This window comes from Podarcis muralis, chromosome 6 (genome assembly GCF_964188315.1).
Source record: "Podarcis muralis chromosome 6, rPodMur119.hap1.1, whole genome shotgun sequence".
In the NCBI taxonomy this organism is placed as follows: Eukaryota; Metazoa; Chordata; class Lepidosauria; order Squamata; family Lacertidae; genus Podarcis; species Podarcis muralis.
The window spans coordinates 22,153,683-22,171,774 of record NC_135660.1 but is presented as its reverse complement, the minus strand read 5'-3'; the positions used below and the strand labels follow the sequence as shown (position 1 = coordinate 22,171,774).

Genomic DNA, 18,092 nt, shown 5'->3' with positions numbered 1-18,092 from the left:
TCTAGAAATAAAATAATTATTATTATTATTATAACCATGCAAAACATAGGTGGAAGTTTTAGCTCTGCTTACCTTATGTTTACCAAAATTGCTCATTAGTCTACTGTGGGATTTCTTGCCAGTATCTTTTACATCCGAGTTCTATGGAAGCAAAATAAGCAAATAACCCAATAACCAAGGAAATGGGGTTTTTTTTATATAGTAAACACATCTATTGTATTTGCTCCCAGAAGAACAGGACTATATGTGAAAATCAGCCTTCCCCAAACTGAGGCTCCCCTCATGTTTCGGACCAGAACTCTCATCACAGAGTATAAGCTAAATATTATATATATCAGCACAGACTGTAATATTTAGCTTGTGTCTGTACTCCCAATAATTAAGTTCTTTGAAGGGGTCGCAGGAATGCAAATGAAGAGGATATCTGGTGCCCAGATAAAGAGAGGAAAAAGAAGAATCGACTTAAGAGGAATCAAAAATGAAAAGTGTGATCCAAGTGAACAAACGTATCAAACCTCACACTTCCGAAACCTGTAGATAAACAGGGAATAAATAAATAAAAAATGCACACAGCCCAAAGACACAGAGACAGAAGTGATGTTTGCTAGGCCACCTGAGGTTTGCTGTAAGAGAGTTCCCCTGGGTCATCAGTTTGAGGATCTGTGGCAGGACCCAGTGTTGCTGTCAGAACATCACATCCCTTTATCTCTTTGAAGAGCTGAAAAAAGGCACTGAAATACATCGCCTCAACTATTCACAGCACAAATCCTTCCAGTTACATAAATGCGTGGCCTGTGGCAGAAATGTATTTTCCATTAGCTTTTTTTTCACGGAGAACAAGTCATGGCTTCTCCTTTCTTTTCTTTTTTTGGCTAGTCAAGCTCGACAAACTCAAACCTACTTTTCCAAATATTTATTTCCAGTTCAGGATGCAGGATACACCCCGGGGTATTTCTTCAGCACATGCAGGGAGGAGAGGATAGTTCACTCACAGCTCTTCCACCCCTTCCTCTTCATATGCACTAGCAAATGATGCCTATTTAACATTAAGCATCACTTTCAGTTTCCTCTTTCAGGGACATTACTCATCCCTATGGGATGTAACATCACTGAAGCACTGAAATACATTTCCTGTTTGCCCAGAGTGGACACACACAGGGGAATGTTGCTCCAGTCAGGAGGACTTCCTGTCACACCTGGTCTGGAGCATCCTCCCCCTGGGTGTGACCAGGTAGATGGGCGTGGCCCTGGCAGACCCTATAAAGGGGCTAGTCACGTAGCCATCTTCCTCTTGACTCTATTGATCCCTTCTCTCCATTTTGCCTTTTGCTGTCTGCTGGCTCTCAGCCAGCAGCACATGGGCTCATCCCTCACAGAGGATGAACCCACACTTTTTTGTGTAACTGTAACTACAAGATAGGGACGCGGGTGGTGCTGTGGGTTAAACCACAGAGCCTAGGACTTGCCGATCAGAAGGTCGGCGGTTCGAATCCCCGTGATGGGGTGAGCTCCCATTTCTTGGTCCCTGCTCCTGCCAACCTAGCAGTTCGAAAGCACGTCAAAGTGCAAGTAGATAAATAGGTACCGCTCTGGCAGGAAGGTAAACGGCGTTTCCGTGCGCTGCTTTGGTTCACTAGAAGCGGCTTAGTCATGCTGGCCACATGACCTGGAAGCTGTACGCCGACTCCCTTGGCCAATAAAGTGAGATGAGCGCCGCAACCCCAGAGTCGGCCACGACTTGACCTAATGGTCAGGGGTCCCTTTACCTTAACTACAAGATAAAGCCGCCTTCAGGATCATACTGTGAACTGAATGTAAGTAAACCTTATTGTTACTTTTAAAAGAAGACTGTTGTGTCATGATTGTTTTTAAGAGAGAACTAAAGGGGATTTACCAGGAACAATCCAATCTGCACAAGCCAGACTGGATTGCTTAACTCAAATGATTCTCACGAATCCATCAACTAGCTTCCTGCAATGTACAAGGGAATGTGCTCTGCTACTAGCTCACTAGCGTGAGCGAGGAAGGATAGTATTTAATCAATATATCCTCTCCTACTAGCCACAACATTCCCAGAATCCTTAGTTTGACCTAGGCTTGCTGGGCTCCATGTAGTGGTCTTCCGCCAAATGGCAAAGGTCTTTGCCCATTGATTTGCTTGTTTTCACTAACCGGTTTTATTGGATTGTTTTGCTCTGTGATTGGTTTTGACGTTTATGTTACTGCTGCAGTAATAAAAAGAAACAAGAAAACCCAGTGTGGTATAGCAATTCACGTGACAGAAAAGGGTAGAGAATGGTACAAATTACAAATTCCCATTCAGCCATGGAGCTGAGTGGAGGAGGAGGAGTTTGGATTTGATATCCCACTTTATCACTACCCGAAGGAGTCTCAAAGTGGCTAACATTCTCCTTTCCCTTCCTCCCCCACAACAAACACTCTGTGAGGTGAGTGGGGCTGAGAGACTTCAGAGAAGTGTGACTAGCCCAAGGTCACCCAGCAGCTGCATGTGGAGGAGCGGAGACGCGAACCCGGTTCACCAGATTACGAGTCCACCGCTCTTAACCACTACACCACACTGGCTCTTAACCACTACACCACACTGACCTTGGGTCACCCACAGCCTCTCAGACTAATCCAACCTCACAGGGATCTTGTGGCGATAAAGAGTTCCCTGTGAAGAGGGAAGGATTGCTAAATCACTGGGAATTGTGAGGAGACTAGGGATCTCCCAAGAACTCTCAGGTTCCTTAACAAACAACAGTTCCCAGGAAGCCATGACCATTAAAGTGGCTTGATACTACTTTAAATGTAAAGTGCAGATAGGGCCTCAGTTGCTCAAAAGGTTGAAACCTCTCCATGTGAGCGGGCATGGAAGGAACAGAGGGAAAAGCTGGCACTTGGTGTCCAACTATATATTTCTTTATTTAAAAGTCACTGACGAGAGTCTTTGAGCCGAACTCTTAGGGCTAAGAAAGGAATGTTAGCTGCTGGCAACAGAAAAGAGAAGACATATGGACTTTTTGACAGTCAAAGGAAATATTCCCCCTTGTATGTCCCTTAAAGGTCTGTGCCTCCAACAGGAAAAAATATTTTTAACATGACCCTGCAAGACACTTTTTAGAACTTTTAAAGGGATAAGAATCAAATATTTAGCACACATTTTCAAAGTTGCTTCGAAAAGACTAACTATAGGTTGCGAATGATTTCCCAAATGGTCTCCCAATCACTTTTAGTACTTCTTCTGCCATTCATTGCTTTTTAAAAATGCTATATTTATTTAGGTTCATGATAAAATGTTTCTTGACCTACTTCTTGAGACAATTTTATGGGGGGGGGGGGTGTCGCACAGTACCATTCCCATGGTGGATGATTATACAGTCTAAGGTGGTGATACTTTTAATTAATTAATCATCTTCCACATACATGTCTCAAGGCGATCTACACAATACAATAGAAACAGCTAAAAACAGTTAAAACATCACAGAAAATAACAGCAAATTAATTTAAAAATGGTAAGAGGAAACACTAATGGCAGAGACCTATTCATCCAGCTAGGTCAAGCTTGTCAGAACAAAAGATTTCTTCAGATGTTTCTAAAAAGTGTAGATTGTGGGCACCTGTCATATTCTGACAGGGGTCTTCCACAGAATAGGGGCAGCCACACAGAAATCTCTGCTCCAGGACAGATCAAGTTTCTGATCTTTTGGAACCAACTGGGGATACAAGAGATCAGGCAGTCTCTCAATAACTTAGTCCCAAGCTGTATGATAGGCCAGGGAGAGTGGCGCTGTGGGGCAGATAAGATTCAAATTTGGTTTTAAGCTGCCACATACAATCTTGCCATTATTATGTTTTTTGTCAGTATAATTTAATGTTATTCCATTGTGGAGGATATAAACCACTGTATGGATTGTGTGCAGCCTGGAAAGTGAAGCTGTGGATGTTTTCAAGCAGGCTTAGTGAACCAGTGTTGAGAGACACTTAAAGTCCTGTCAGCACTATAACAATAATAACAACAATTTATTATTTATACCCCACCCATCTGGCTGGATTCTATGGCAAGGCAGATTTCTGAGGCAAATCAATAGCCAATAACTATGGTTTCCTAATTCAGATATGCCAAATCATAGTTAGTGTAGACAATGGTTTGCAAATCTGCTTCAAACCAATCATGGTTTGGCACAACTGCAAGTCCCTCCACACAATGTCATTAGCCATGAGTCACATTGAATACCTTCCTAAAGGAAAACACTTCTTCTGTTTTTCCTAAACATCCTGGTAGGTCACATTGTAGGTGATTCGGATGCATTTTCTGCAGCTCATATTTTTCCAGAAAAGATCCAAATGTGGAACTATCATTCTCACCCAGAACCCAGAACATCCACTGTAAATCTTTATTTGCAAATACATACCTAAATACAAAGGTATGCTGCTTCTTTATTTTATTTGTTTTTTTGGAGGTGGGAAAGTAACTTCTTTTTAAAAGCAGCTCCTATACAATGCATTTTGCAAATTTCACTGAGAGGCATTTCTTATATAAAATGAAGCACGACTATTTCTTTCTCACAGCAAACCTGCAATGAATGCTAACCTCATCTCAACAATGCTAGAAGAACTCAGTAGAAAGGGGGAGGGGAAGAAAGAGAAATCTTACCTGTTTGAAGTTTACGTTTAAACCTTCGTGTGTTGCTTTTAAGAGTGCTCTCACCGTGAAGCTGTCGGGGTCTTCTTTGTCCCTGATCTGAGACTCTTTTAGCAAGGATTCAAGTTTCTTCCTTATAAAAGATTCCATCTGGTGCTCAGTGGTGCCATTACTCTGAAATAGATCAGTCAGACCAATGCAAAAGGCTCAATGGATTTTTTTTCTTTTCTTAAGCAAACAGAGAAGGGTAGTTGTTTCCACTCCCAAGTAAACTGATTCTCCCTACAGGTTCTTTGCAGTAGTAGTGAATTTGGGTAAAAAAGGAAAATAAAATCTCTTCAAGGTTTCATTCTAATATTCTGCCTGTTAGAACTCCTGGGGTGGCAATAAGAACCAGTGTCACTTTCCCTAAAGATTCAATCCTCCCTCAGCATTTCCCTTACAAATTTGGGGACTGCCTCACTCAATGGGCTGTCAGCCTTCACTAACCTAAAGGTAAAGGTACCCCTGACCATTAGGTCCAGTCACAGACGACTCTGGGGTTGCAGCACTCATCTAGCTCTATAGGCTGAGGGAGCCGGCGTTTGTCCGCAGACAGCTTCCGGGTCATGTGGCCAGCATGACTGCTCTGGCGAACCAGAGCAGCACATGGAAATGCCGTTTACCTTTCCGCTGGAGTGGTACCTATTTATCTACTTGCACTTATACCCCATTGCGGAGATTAGAACCGCTGACCTTCTGATCGGCAAGCCCTAGGCTCTGATCAGGACCACAGTGCCACCCGCATCCCTTCACTAACCTAGGCCTCTCCATAAATTTTAGACTACAGGCCCAGTTACTGGCCGAGGCTGATGAGAGTTGTTGTCCAATAGATCTTTGGGCCACCAGGTTTCCGACGGTTGGGGTACGTTATCTTGGCAGTAAGATCTGTCATTTCTGTAGGACTGGTTGCTGGAGTGTGAATTCCTGTCTGTCTATATAGGATTTTATGGATGGATTTTTATCTATTGCTGGCTTAGCTTCAGCAAGGGTTTGCATTGTGGCTTTTAATTCTATCTATTTTACTGTGTCACCTAGATAACATTTTTTAATGAGATGCATAAATTGGGGAGTCGGGTGGGGAAAACCAACCACAGAGACAAAACAGATGAGCACTTTTTTTTTTAGAACAACACAACCGAAACTACCTGGAAATAAACTGATGAACATGAGGATCCCTCAGAAATACTTAAGATATACCTAGAACCAGTGTGGATTAGAGGGCTTCTTATGGGGAAGTGGTCATGTGATGGCTTCATGGACATTTACCGTAGAGCAGGGAAGCACAAGAGGTGATCTGCAAGGCCTCTCCTTAGTTGCCAATGACACACAGCACCATTTCCCACTAGGAAGGGAAGGACTCAACTAAACCGTTACAATGAATATGCAGGTGTTTGAGTAGACGAATGAAATTAACAGAGTGATGTATCTGATGCTACAGGAGATGCAAGGAACTTCCCTGTTTACAACTTGTAGTCAGCTCCAGAGGCTTACGGGAGCCTCTACAGCAGATTCTGAGAGTGCAAGAGTGAAGAAATGGAAATGTGATGCTATCCACAAAGTTAGCCTGAAATATTCAGTAGCTTTATAGCAAGTGGGATGCGGCAAACACACCCATGCTTCTGGCTGGGTATTATTATTTTTATTATCATCACTATTGATTTATTAATTGCCTTCTAAACAACCATCTCAAGGAGAAAAACAAAGGCAGCAGATACATTTAAAACAAAATGAAAGCCATACATAATAGATACTCATGGTAAAGACCTATTCATCTAGCTAGGAAAGTCTAAAATGCCTCCAACTGCTTCCAGAAAGTGCGGACAGTGGGCACCTGTCGTATTTTGACAGGAATGCTCTTCCATAGAACAGCCACACTAAAAGCCCTGCTCTGAGTCATCGATCTTGTTCCCTAAGTAGCATTTCCTGGTCTCCACTGTGGCTTTGGAGCTGTTGCTACAGGAAAATACAATGTGTTCATGCAGAGGTGGCACTGAGGGGATATAACTTCTTGGGTCACTGCGTGCAGTTTCTCTGCTTTGTGCTTTGAGCACCCAGAGACAAATCATCTCTCTGCGGAAGACAATCTCACAGAGGGCACAAAAGGGATGATTCAGTGTCGTGCAGTGTTCTGAGCTTCACCATTTGAAACAATCATTTAGGAAACAATCATTTTCAAAATGGGAATGCTCTCAAGGTTCCCTCATGTCTGTTAAGTATTAATGTGTTCATCTGATTTCAATTTGGTCCCTTTTATGCATAAATGTAAGACAATGCTGCAGTGTCGGATAATCTTGAAGTACCCTGTGGTAAAAGTGCTTAAGAGAGGAACAGTATTATGAGCATCTGCTACTCTCTCTCTGAGCCAATTCTGATGGGACCCTGTAATATCTAAAGCAGCAAAACAATTCCCAGCCTGCTTGCAAAATGTTTATGTCCCACTAGCTGATGCAAATTAGGAAAGAGGCAGGAAAGAGCTCATTTGCAGGCATCTTGGTAAACATAAGAGCTCCACTGTGGGCAAGGTGGAGAATGAGAAACCAAAATCCACACCGTCACATGCAAAATCACTGGAGTCACCTTGCCAGTTGCCTAGACGGACCAACTCTCTACCAGACCGGTAAAAGATTATAAATACATGTGAAATATTTTGAGCCAGTCAAGTATGAACTCCTCTGAGCTGGAACAAACCATCTGTTCATGACTGAGCGGCCTTGCTGCATTGCCACAGAGCAAAAGATTTTATTTTTTCAAAAATCCACTTTTTGGAAAAAAAAGACACAAATGGAAAACAGCAAGAGGAAAGAAGAGCAAGTGCAGACAGAAGAAACAAACAGTCAATGTACAACATGGTGGAGAAACAAGGGAGACACACACACACATACAGAGAGAGAGAGAGAGAGAGAGAGAGAGAGAGAGAGAGTCGGCGCTGTGGTCTAAACCACCGAGCCTCTTGGGCTTGCCAATCAGAAGGTTGGCAGTTCAAATCTGCAAGACAGGGTGAGCCTCCGTTGCTCTGTCCCAGCTTCTGCCAAACTAGCAGTTCAAAAGCACGCCAGTGCAAGTAGATAAATAGGTACTGCTGTGGCAGGAAGGGAAACGGCATTTCCTCCGCACACCAGAAGTGGTTTAGTCATGCTGGCCACATGACCTGGAAAGCTGTCCCTTGGCCTGAAGTGAGATGAATGCTGCACCCCATAGTTACCTTTGACTGGACCTAACCATCCAGGGGTCCTTTACACACTCTCTCTCTCTCTCTCTCTCTCTCTCTCTCTCTCTCTCTCTCTCTGTGTGTGTGTGTGTGTGTGTGTGGTGTCTCATATGTGGAACTCTTCTCATGAGAACTGTGTGTGTGTGTACACACACATATACACACACATATATAAATTATACACACACACACAGAGAGAGAGAGAGAGAGAGAGAGAGAGAGAGAGAGAGAGAGAGTGTATAACTGGGTTGGATCCACAGTTCCCATGAGAAGAGTTCCACATATGGAATTTTCATTTATTCCCAATTCCCTATGTCTCTCAAAAGTCTAGAGAATTGAGGGAACCTACTTAACCGTGCAGAAGGTAGTATATGATGGATTGCAGAGGGAAGAGGTTTTTTTCCCTTTCCCCCAGAAGGAGTCTCTGCTGGATCTAAGTCCCTTCCACCAACAGAAGGAGTCTTTTCTCTTCACCAGAGGGCAATTTGGATCCAAGCCATGATTAATCATCCTCGTTATCCCAGCAGCATCAACACACATCAAATTTTCTGAGTTTCATAAAAGATAGGCCCCTTGCCTTAATATGGGAATATCAACATATGGCTAAGAAGTTCTCATACCCGGAAGCACACCTCAGCAGCAAGGAGCCTCACCACAGGGAAGCTCGGTACTCAGGCAAGTGAGAATAGGGCGATTAAAACATGGTTCAGGTCCTTGAACGCAAAAACGTCACATGCAATTCACATTTCAACTTAAGCTGTGTGTGAAATGCAGCTCTACACAACTGCTGGGAAATTAGTTATAGGGAAGTTGCTAAGCACACTTACGTAAGAAACCTTTAACTTGCAATCATCTTCAATTTCATCAGCGCTGTCTTCATCAGAAACCTCTCCTTCTTCAGCATCCGCTCCAAGACTATAGGGGAGCTTTTTACCCTGAAAAAATGAGCATTACAGCACAAAATTGCCATGGTCATTTGAAATCCAAATCGAGTACATCTTTATTACACAGCAGAAATATTTCCTTATGACAAAATATATTGAAGTCATCTAAAGACCTCCGTGATGATTCTATAAAATATGCAGGCATCACATAATTCTGTCTGCTTCTGATGTTCAGATTGTGAATGCCCTCGCTTACGTAGTCAAAATGGCAGGGAGCCCATCCATTTCTATTAAAGAAAGGTTGCAAAATATTCTTTAAAATCTTCCAAATTGTTTGCGGTCCCTCCAAGTTTCAAATGGCCTGCACAGTTATTACGCATACATTCTGCTCTTTCATTCAATGAATTTCTGAAATATTTGGACACACTGCTGGATCCTGCAGCGATCCCTGCAGAATACAGCTGATATATCTTTCTAATCTGGTGTGCATTCAGGAAATTACTATGTTTTCAACATGAAGCGCGCTCTCTCCCTCCCTCCTTTTTCTTTTTTTAAAAAACCCTAGCCACTATTTCAATTTTAATTCTGAGCTACACACTGTGTCGCCCACAGAGAACCGAACTATGAGGATTTCTTTCGAAGTTTACTGGGCAGTCCTAAATTAGAAGCTCAGCCTGGCTTCTGACAGATGTGCACTAAGGATTGCTGACATACTTGTAAATGAGTATCTTGAGCCTTTCAGAAACTAATGGGTCAGAACAGGCCTGCAAGCTCAAGATGTGGAGAATCATGCTTGTTCCACTTAGCGTAGTGCGATATCACTTTATATAATACAGTACGCAAGTGTCAGTGTTTTGGTACAAGCTTGTCATTATTACATAACAACGACAAAGAAGATGCTCTCCCCGCTACATGTTTCGCATTACTTTGCTGTCCATATCTGAAATAGCCAATGGGGTGCCCCCCCCCCGTTGCTGATGCATCCCAGCTGCCATCAGCCCCAGCCAGGATAGCCAATGACCAGCAGCGATGGAAGATGGAGTCTGATAGCATACTGAGAGCACCACGTTGGCTACCCTTGGTCTAAATTCTTTCAGTTCCACTGGCCAAGCTGGAAAAACACTCAGCTCTGCTATCTCTGGCACTAATGAAGACAAAACGCTGCACTGTTCATTTTCATTAAGCATTACATCAGAATATCTTAAGCGTCGTTAAGACTGGCTGCAAATAAGGATGTAAAACAAATGAAGCGGCTTGTGCTAAATCATGGGTTGCTCAGTACAGGCAAAGGCTACGATCCTAATCCCACTTACCTGCGAGTAAGCCTCTTTGAATTCAGCAGGACTTACTTCCTAGTATGCAAGGTTAGGATTGCACTGCAAGCTGATGCACATTTATCCAGTACTGAATGCAAAAGTTGCACCAGGCTTGGGTCTGTATGCAATTCATCACTGATCAGCACATATTTTACAAGGGAGCCGTTGCTATTGTAAAAACGATTTCTTACATTCCTTTTCTTTTTTTTAAAAAATCACATTTCTATCCTACATTCTTCCAAGGAGCCCAATGTGACTTCTTAGCCACATGGCAAGCCTTTGACGTAGGTCATTTATGCCAAAATGGCTAAAATGACCGGAAGAATCAGAAATCAGGAAGACCAAAATTTTAATAAGGAATGAGGGAGATTTATAATTTATCTTAAAAACCACTGTAAACAGCTAAAATCGTTAGTACGATCGGAGTAACACTTTAATGGTGAATTTTGGACATAATGGAGATGTAAAAGGTTTGGATTATCATAAGAGATGCAGAAGGAAATGATTAACAATAGGACCCACAAAGGGGAGGAGGGAAGTCCAGGAGATTCTTTGGAATCTTGTTTTTATGATGTATATTGGGTATGTCAGGGGCGTCCAACTCCCAATAGACTGCGATCTACTCACAGTATTAAAAAAATGGCAGTGATTTACCCATGGTCATTAGATGGACCAAAGTTGTTGAGCTTTCTTTAGGAAGCCACAGTTGTTTTTTCCCCTTTTTTGGGGGGGGAGATCACTGGGGGGCCAGAGATCTACCAGAAACACCCCACAATCTATCAGTAGATCACAATCTACCTGTTGGACATGCCTGGGGTATGTGATTGTAAAACTTTAATCTGGAAAAAAAATTTTATATATTATAAAAAAGAGGTAGGTCAGACTAAACCAGGGGTGCCTGTGGGAAGTCTGCAAGCAGGAGGACCTGAGAGCAGCGGCAGCAGGTCTCTCTCCTCCTGTGGCTTCCAGCAAATGGCAAAGGCAGAACATAACCATCAGGGCTGGTAGCCACTGATAGCTTTATCCTTCATGGATTTCTCTAATCCTCTTTTAAAAGCACCACTGACCTAGAAGGTGACTTGTTCTTCGTTGCCCCAGAGGTTATGGCTACATTTGATGGGCTTACGGTAGACTTCAGTTGAGCAGAAAGAAAGAGAAAGTTTCTGATGGTAAGAGCAGCTAGGTCAGAGTTGCCCTAACTTGGGTCTCCAGCTGTTGTTGGACTACAACTCCCATCATCCCTAGCTAGCAGGACCAGTTGTCAGGGGTGATGGGTATTGTAGTCCAAAAACAGCTGGAGACCCCAGTTAGATGGAAACTCTTGAGTTAGATGATGGAATCAATTTGGTAGTGGGGGCCTGGGATTTCCCGCACTGCAAGTCCTCAAGCAGAGGCAAAATCTAGCTCTGGATTTCCTGCCATCATTGGGTAGGGTGCTTAACTAGATGACCTGAAAGGTCTTTTCCAGCTCCATGTTTCTAAGATTCTATCTCTGCATGAGTGTTTCTGAATGTCCAGTGACATACAATATAGACACAGGGCTGAACGACTCGTCCCAAGTAAAGGATTAAAGGAAGGTAGCAAGAGAAAGGCCATCAAATTACCAGCCCACATACTCACCCATACCAATGAATAATTTGCATCCAAGTGGTTGCATCCAATGTGAATTCTCTTCAAAGCAGATCCACTGAAATTAACAAGCACGGCTAACATAGGTCCATTAATTTCAATGGATCTACTCTTAATAGAATATAACTTAGTTGGAATATAACCCAATGTGTTTTTTATCAATCTCTCCAAGTGCAATACACATCTGGAAGGAATTGTTACTTGGTCAGATTAAGTGGCTAACTGCAAGACTGCTACACAGAGCACCTACCAGTTTAACTTTTTGCTGCCAAGGAGTGTGGTGGAGTCTCCTTCTTTGGAGGTCTTTAAGCAGAGGCTTGACAACCATATGTCAGGAGTGCTCTGATGGTGTTTCCTGCTTGGCAGGGGGTTGGACTCGATGGCCCTTGTGGTCTCTTCCAACTCTATGATTCTATGATTCTATGATTCTATGATTCTATATACCTGTTATCTTTTTACTTGCTTGGCACAACAGTTAATGGCCATTGATCAGTGGTGTACAAGAGTGACTTACAGGATCAATAATATTATTCGAAGAGACAAAATCTCCCTTGTAGGAGCAGATCAACTGTGGTATTCGAGAGAATGCTATTAAAATGAAAGGTCTGACTGAGACTGATGATCAGGAAATTAAATGCACATTTTGCAATATGTGCTTACCTGCCTCTGATTTTGATTAAAGGGGAAAAAGTGATGAGAGGATGCTCTCCTCACATCAATTGAAATCACTTGATCACCACTGCAATGTTATTTATCCAAGTCAGAATCAAGAGGAAATAAAAACCCAGCAGATCAAGCTAATGTCACACTCGGGAAGTAGAAAGTTGCCTTGAGACTGGCTAGAAAGAAGTGGTGGCAACATTCCAGGTGTGCTTCTGCCCAGCTTAGACAGTTGAGCCATCCGTGGTACAATCAAACCTGTCCATGGTTGCATATCCACTAGTGTGGCGATCACACAGGGTTCCCAGACGTTTGACGGTCTATTGATCCCTGTGCCACCACTGTGATTGCTTTCCCGCTGCCTCGGGTACACACAGAGTCCAAACAGTTGTTAACATTAAAAAATAATCAAGTTTATTTTGTAGGCATGAACAAGTTTATGGTTTCAGTTAATTTTTCTTGGCAGTTTCTTAATCTTAGTTTCTTTACTTTACGTATACGTTCCTAACAACTTCAAACTGATTATCCCAACTATCTATCTGACTCCACCTAACAGTTCCTCTCACTCTCTCACAACACAACTCAACCTATCCACAGACATATCCTCCCTCTTCCTTCTCCAACTCCCAACTCTCAACTGATTTCCACACAACTCCAAGTCTAACTCTAACTCCTCCCCTTGGGTTCCCACTGGCCAATCACTTCACACACATTTAACCCTTTCCTTATGACCCACCTAGGAGGCAAATGCCACAACTAGTTACACTGCAATTGTGCTCTTTCTGGGGCTGCCTTCAAAAACCATTCAGAAACCATTAGGAAGCTATCGGGGGGGGGGGGGGGAGGCGCAACAACTTTCTTTCAAGAAGTCAAAGACTTGCCCGAATCAGGCATAAAACTCCAGCGAAAGATTTGTAAGCTGGCAACCAAGACAATCAGAGGAATATTGTTGCTAAGAACATGGAGACAAATGATCCAAAGCTGGAAACACACAAGAAAAGCAACTGGACTATCAGGCGATAAAGGAATGAAAGGGTTAGGGAAAGAGGGCCAGAGAGTCTGCAGAGAAACTAAACTACTTCTTTGCATTAATGTTCATACAGAACATGTCTGGGCAGAAATCTATCCCTGCACATCTTTTTTTTTTTCCCCTCCTCTCTCTCTTCTTTTTTGGAGGGGGGAGTGACTTGACAAAACTAGTCAAACAAATACAACAAAAGACGACGCTCTAGGGCTGAAAAGGCACCAGATCTCAGTGGTGCCCACCCTAGAGATCTTAAAGAACTCAGATGTCAAATTGCTGTTTCCCCAATGAAAATATGCAACAACAACAAAAGTGAACTAGGCTGTATTCCCAAGGCGGAGCTCTCCAGCTGCAACTCTGCTCCATGAAAGGCAGAGTCAGAAACTGGAACGGTTTTCCTACTCAGAAAAGCCATCAAGTTTTCTGGCTCTGGCTTTCTGTCAGATGGTATTAACCCTTTGCTGCCGGCCGGCTGAATGGGGCTCCTGCACAGAACCCCACATACATGCCTAAGTAGAATTTTAACAAAAATTTATTATGTCACCCTTTCTCCCAAAGAAACCCAGGGTGAAAAAAACAACAAGTGATAAAGCAATAGAAACATCTCTAAAACAACTCTAGTGCCAAAGCAGACTGGGGGAAATCTCAAAGAGGAAGGTCTCCAGTAGGCACCAAAAGGACAACAAAGATGGTGTCTTTCTTATAATCAAGGGGAGGGGATTCCAAAGGATTCCCCAACACTAAAGGCCTGCTTCCTACATTGCTCAGAATTGATATCCTGACAAGATGGTATATGCAAGATGCCCTAACTTGCAGGTTGCAGTGATTGGCTAGGTATATAAAGGGTTACATGAACTTTCAGGTATCCTGGTCTCAAGCTCTATAGCCCTTTACGGACATGGAACAGTCAATAAGGGAAATCACTGCTGCTCTTGGTATCATACCATACATACGCAAAGCAAATGAGATACAAGGGTACTCAGGGACAAACTACGTAGAGGATTCACACAATTTCCAGTTCATCTCCCATGAAGGTGTAGCTCCTGTTGTGGTCCAAATGGGGTGGGTGGATTTTATTTTGTTTCCGATCAAACCAGGTACTTAAAAAAACAAAACATTATGGTTGTGGGATGGGGGTGTTGCTTGCTTGCATTTTACTTATCTTTATTTTAATTTGAGGACGTGGGTGGCGCTGTGGGTAAAAGCCTCAGCGCCTAGGGCTTGCCGATCGAAAGGTTGGCGGTTCGAATCCCCGCGGCGGGGTGCGCTCCCGTTGCTCGGTCCCAGCGCCTGCCAACCTAGCAGTTCGAAAGCACCCCCGGGTGCAAGTAGATAAATAGGGACCGCTTACTAGTGGGAAGGTAAATGGCGTTTCCGTGTGCTGCGCTGGCTCGTCAGATGCAGCTTTGTCACGCTGGCCACGTGACCCGGAAGTGTCTCTGGACAGCGCTGGCTCCCGGCCTCTAGAGTGAGATGGGCGCACAACCCTAGAGTCTGTCAAGACTGGCCCGTACGGGCAGGGGTACCTTTACCTTTACCTATTTTAATTTGACTGTTAGATGGGCCTCTCCTCTGCTGCCTTGTGGGACATCTTTGGGAGAAGAAAAGGTTAAGGAACAAACCTGTCAGGTGGCTGTTGCGGTTGCTCGAGAGTAACCAGGCAGGATTCTGACCTGTGTTTTACAGGCTTTATTTTGGTGCAAACTATTTACAGTGAAGAGCCCCAAAGCTCATGTCTGGCTCAATCGCTAGCAGAATCCGGGAGTGGTCTTTTTTTTGGACCTCCCCCAACATAAAAGTTTCGTTACCCCCAAATGTCTCCTCCCCTCTCTGCGCCTCAAACTAGTGCGCAGGATGGGCGATGGCAAGGGCGTGTTTCCCTCCTGTCCGGCTTGCCCAGACAGGCTCTCACCAGCATCCTCTGGTCCTTGCACCTCTTCTCCACTGGAGGTGGGGCTTTCCTCCTCCCTGGAAGAGGAACTTCTTTGCAAGATTTTCGGAGGCTCCCTGTAACACAACTGCCCTTCTATTTCTCGCCTCTGAGCCAATGGCAGTTCTCTGACAAAACCCTACAAAAACCTGGAGTGGAGGCCCTAAGATGGTTGGGTGGCACCTTGGTGGCTTCCTTCTGGCAACACCTGCATCCATGCTGGTGCCAAACATATTGTTCTGATTTTCTTTGGGATGGATCAGTGAGGCCGAGAGGGGGGTCTTGTCGTGTGGGCAGCCCAGGACCTCCACACACCCTGTCCAGGCTTGTGCCCAAGGGAGGCCACTTGGGTGCTGCTAACACAGTGGCTTGACTTAACCCCCAGAGGCACACTCCATTGTTTCTCAAGACAGACGGATGGCAGTAAGGGTTGTGCTTCTCATTTGCTGTATCGATGTACTAAATTTTATGCTTGACACCTTTGATTCCTCTGTGAGCCTAAAATTCTCACAATGAAAAATATACAGAAAATAAACTTATCTTTGTAATAGAAAGTCTCTGGTGTTATGTACTGAAGTTCTCACCCTGGGCCAGCAGGGGGATACTGTAGATAGTTTTCACTCAGGTCCACGTCAGTTATTTTAGGCGGGAAACCCTGGGTTGTTGTTGCTACAATGTTGACAGCTGGCTGCCTATAAAAGCAGGCCGGCTGAGCTGTTTGCTGTTCAGTTTCTGCTCCAGCTTACAAAATAAAGAGCTGCTTTGGAGAAATCGCTGTGTCGTCTGCCATGTCTACCCACTATTCAACATCTGCCCCATCCTGCTACATTCCTACAAGTGCCTTCATTTCCAGGCAGAGGCAAATACAAATAAATTGACAGCTTTTTTGCAGTACAGGAAAATTGCAGGGCAAGTTGGGAGAGGAATTCGCTTCCCTGGCAATCCCACCTTAGTCTCTGGAACAAACATACATCTCGTCGTTCTGGCAAATGCATGCTAAGCCTCGGCACAACCACGGAGGGTGAAATATCACCTTTCAGAAGGAAGACAGAAAGAGGAGAGGGCAGCGGGGGGCAACATTTCAGCAACTAACAAAACCTCCTTTTACCTTGACTAGGATTTTGCCTTTCAAACTCTGAGGACTTGGAAGCTGCTTGGAATCCCCCGCGCTCACCGAAGTCAAGTCCAGCTTGTCACTGAAAATCTCCTTGAGGTATTGGGCAATTTTCTTTTGCTGTTGAATACTGCAGTGGTTTTCGATAGACAATATAATTGGAAATCTGAAAGGAAGAGGGGAGAAGAGGGGGAGGGACCCCCAAGGTCTCAAAAATTTATCTCGGCAAACATCTAGCCCATCACAGCACAACGCAGAATTATTGTGGTGTGCTGGTTTTCATAACTTCAGCTTCTTCGGAGGACCCCAGGCTCTCGTATTATGAAGAGTGGGAGAAAAACTTATCTCTATCCACTTTCTCCACTCTATACCTAATTTGAGAAACCTACATCATGTCTCCACCAACCTCAGTCTGCCTTCACCTGCCTGCCTTCTGACTTGCATCCGATCCAGGGAGCGACGCTGCTTATCAGTTTCCTCTCCCACACCCCAACCTTAGTCTCAGCGCTGCCTCTTGTAAGGAAGAGGACGGAGGCAAAACTTGAATTATTGTAATTTATTCTCTGAATCGCCCAGAGATGTTGCGATGCAGGGCGGTATATAAATTTAATAAATAATATTAATAAAAATAATAAGTAGTTGGCTGTTGGAGAGGTTGTGACTCTCGCAGCTCAGTCAGTAGAGCACAGAGACTCGTAATCTAAGAGTCGTGGGTTTGAGTTCCACATTGGGCAAAAGATCCCTGCATTGCAGGGCGTTGGACTAGATGACCCTAAGGATCCCTTCCAACTCTAGAATTCTGGAGTTTAAAAAGTTGTGTGTCAACACAAACACAGCAACAGGGAGAGATTAACATTACACTGTGCACTTTTTTCTGTTTTACGATTTCAAATGCACATTTTACATCCTTAAGATATCAATGATTCCCTTCATCTCTTTCCATGGTTCATTTTACATATCTTAAATCCCTGCATATTTTACAAAAACTATACTATTCACTATTCCATTTTTGCATCCATCAAAACTTATTTACACTGTTGAATTTATCTTAAGGCTGCCAGTGTTTTCAGCTGTACACAAATATTTTCCATACATTCAATAAACGTTTTCCAATCTTCTTTAAACGTATGTTCTTCCTTTTCTATTATTCTATATGTTAAGTCTGCAAGTTGTGCATATTCTGTCAACCTAAGTTATCATTCTTTTTTGGCTGGGACCTCGCTCGTTTTCCATTTGGGGGATAACAAAACACGGGTCACAGTTGTTGCATACATAAGTAACCTTTTCTGACACCTGGGAATTTCAATCTGAATTATCCCCAACAGAAAGGACTTTGGGTTTTGGGGAAAAGTACTTTTAAATATTTCCCCCCCCCCAATTCATTATAGATCATTTCCCAATACTCTTTTATCCATTTACATGTCCACCACATATGAAAGAATGTTCCCTCCACCTTTTTACACTTCCAGCACTTATCTGATTCTGTCTTGTAAATCTTAGCAAGCCTACTCGGAGTTAAGTACCACCTGTGAATCATTTTCAAGTAGTTCTCCTTCAAAGAATAACATGCTGTAAATTTCAAGTCACTTTTCCAGAGTTTTTACCAGCGGCTAAAATCTATATTGTGTTCTATACCTATT

At 43.5% G+C, this 18,092-nt stretch overlaps 1 protein-coding gene across 8 annotated transcripts in view; it reads right to left on the bottom strand.

Moving 5' to 3' along the window:
• PLCH1 (phospholipase C eta 1) overlaps nucleotides 1-18,092 on the bottom strand; it is a 144,542-nt gene that overhangs the window by 25,364 nt on the left and 101,086 nt on the right. For all 8 annotated transcript variants that reach the window (XM_077929851.1, XM_077929858.1, XM_077929855.1 and 5 more), the window contains 4 exons: nucleotides 16,447-16,618; nucleotides 8,723-8,830; nucleotides 4,658-4,819; nucleotides 73-141 (listed from right to left, as the gene is read on the bottom strand). In XM_077929851.1, the coding sequence (XP_077785977.1) occupies nucleotides 73-141; nucleotides 4,658-4,819; nucleotides 8,723-8,830; nucleotides 16,447-16,618 (511 nt within the window). The remainder of the gene's footprint in view (nucleotides 1-72; nucleotides 142-4,657; nucleotides 4,820-8,722; nucleotides 8,831-16,446; nucleotides 16,619-18,092) is intronic.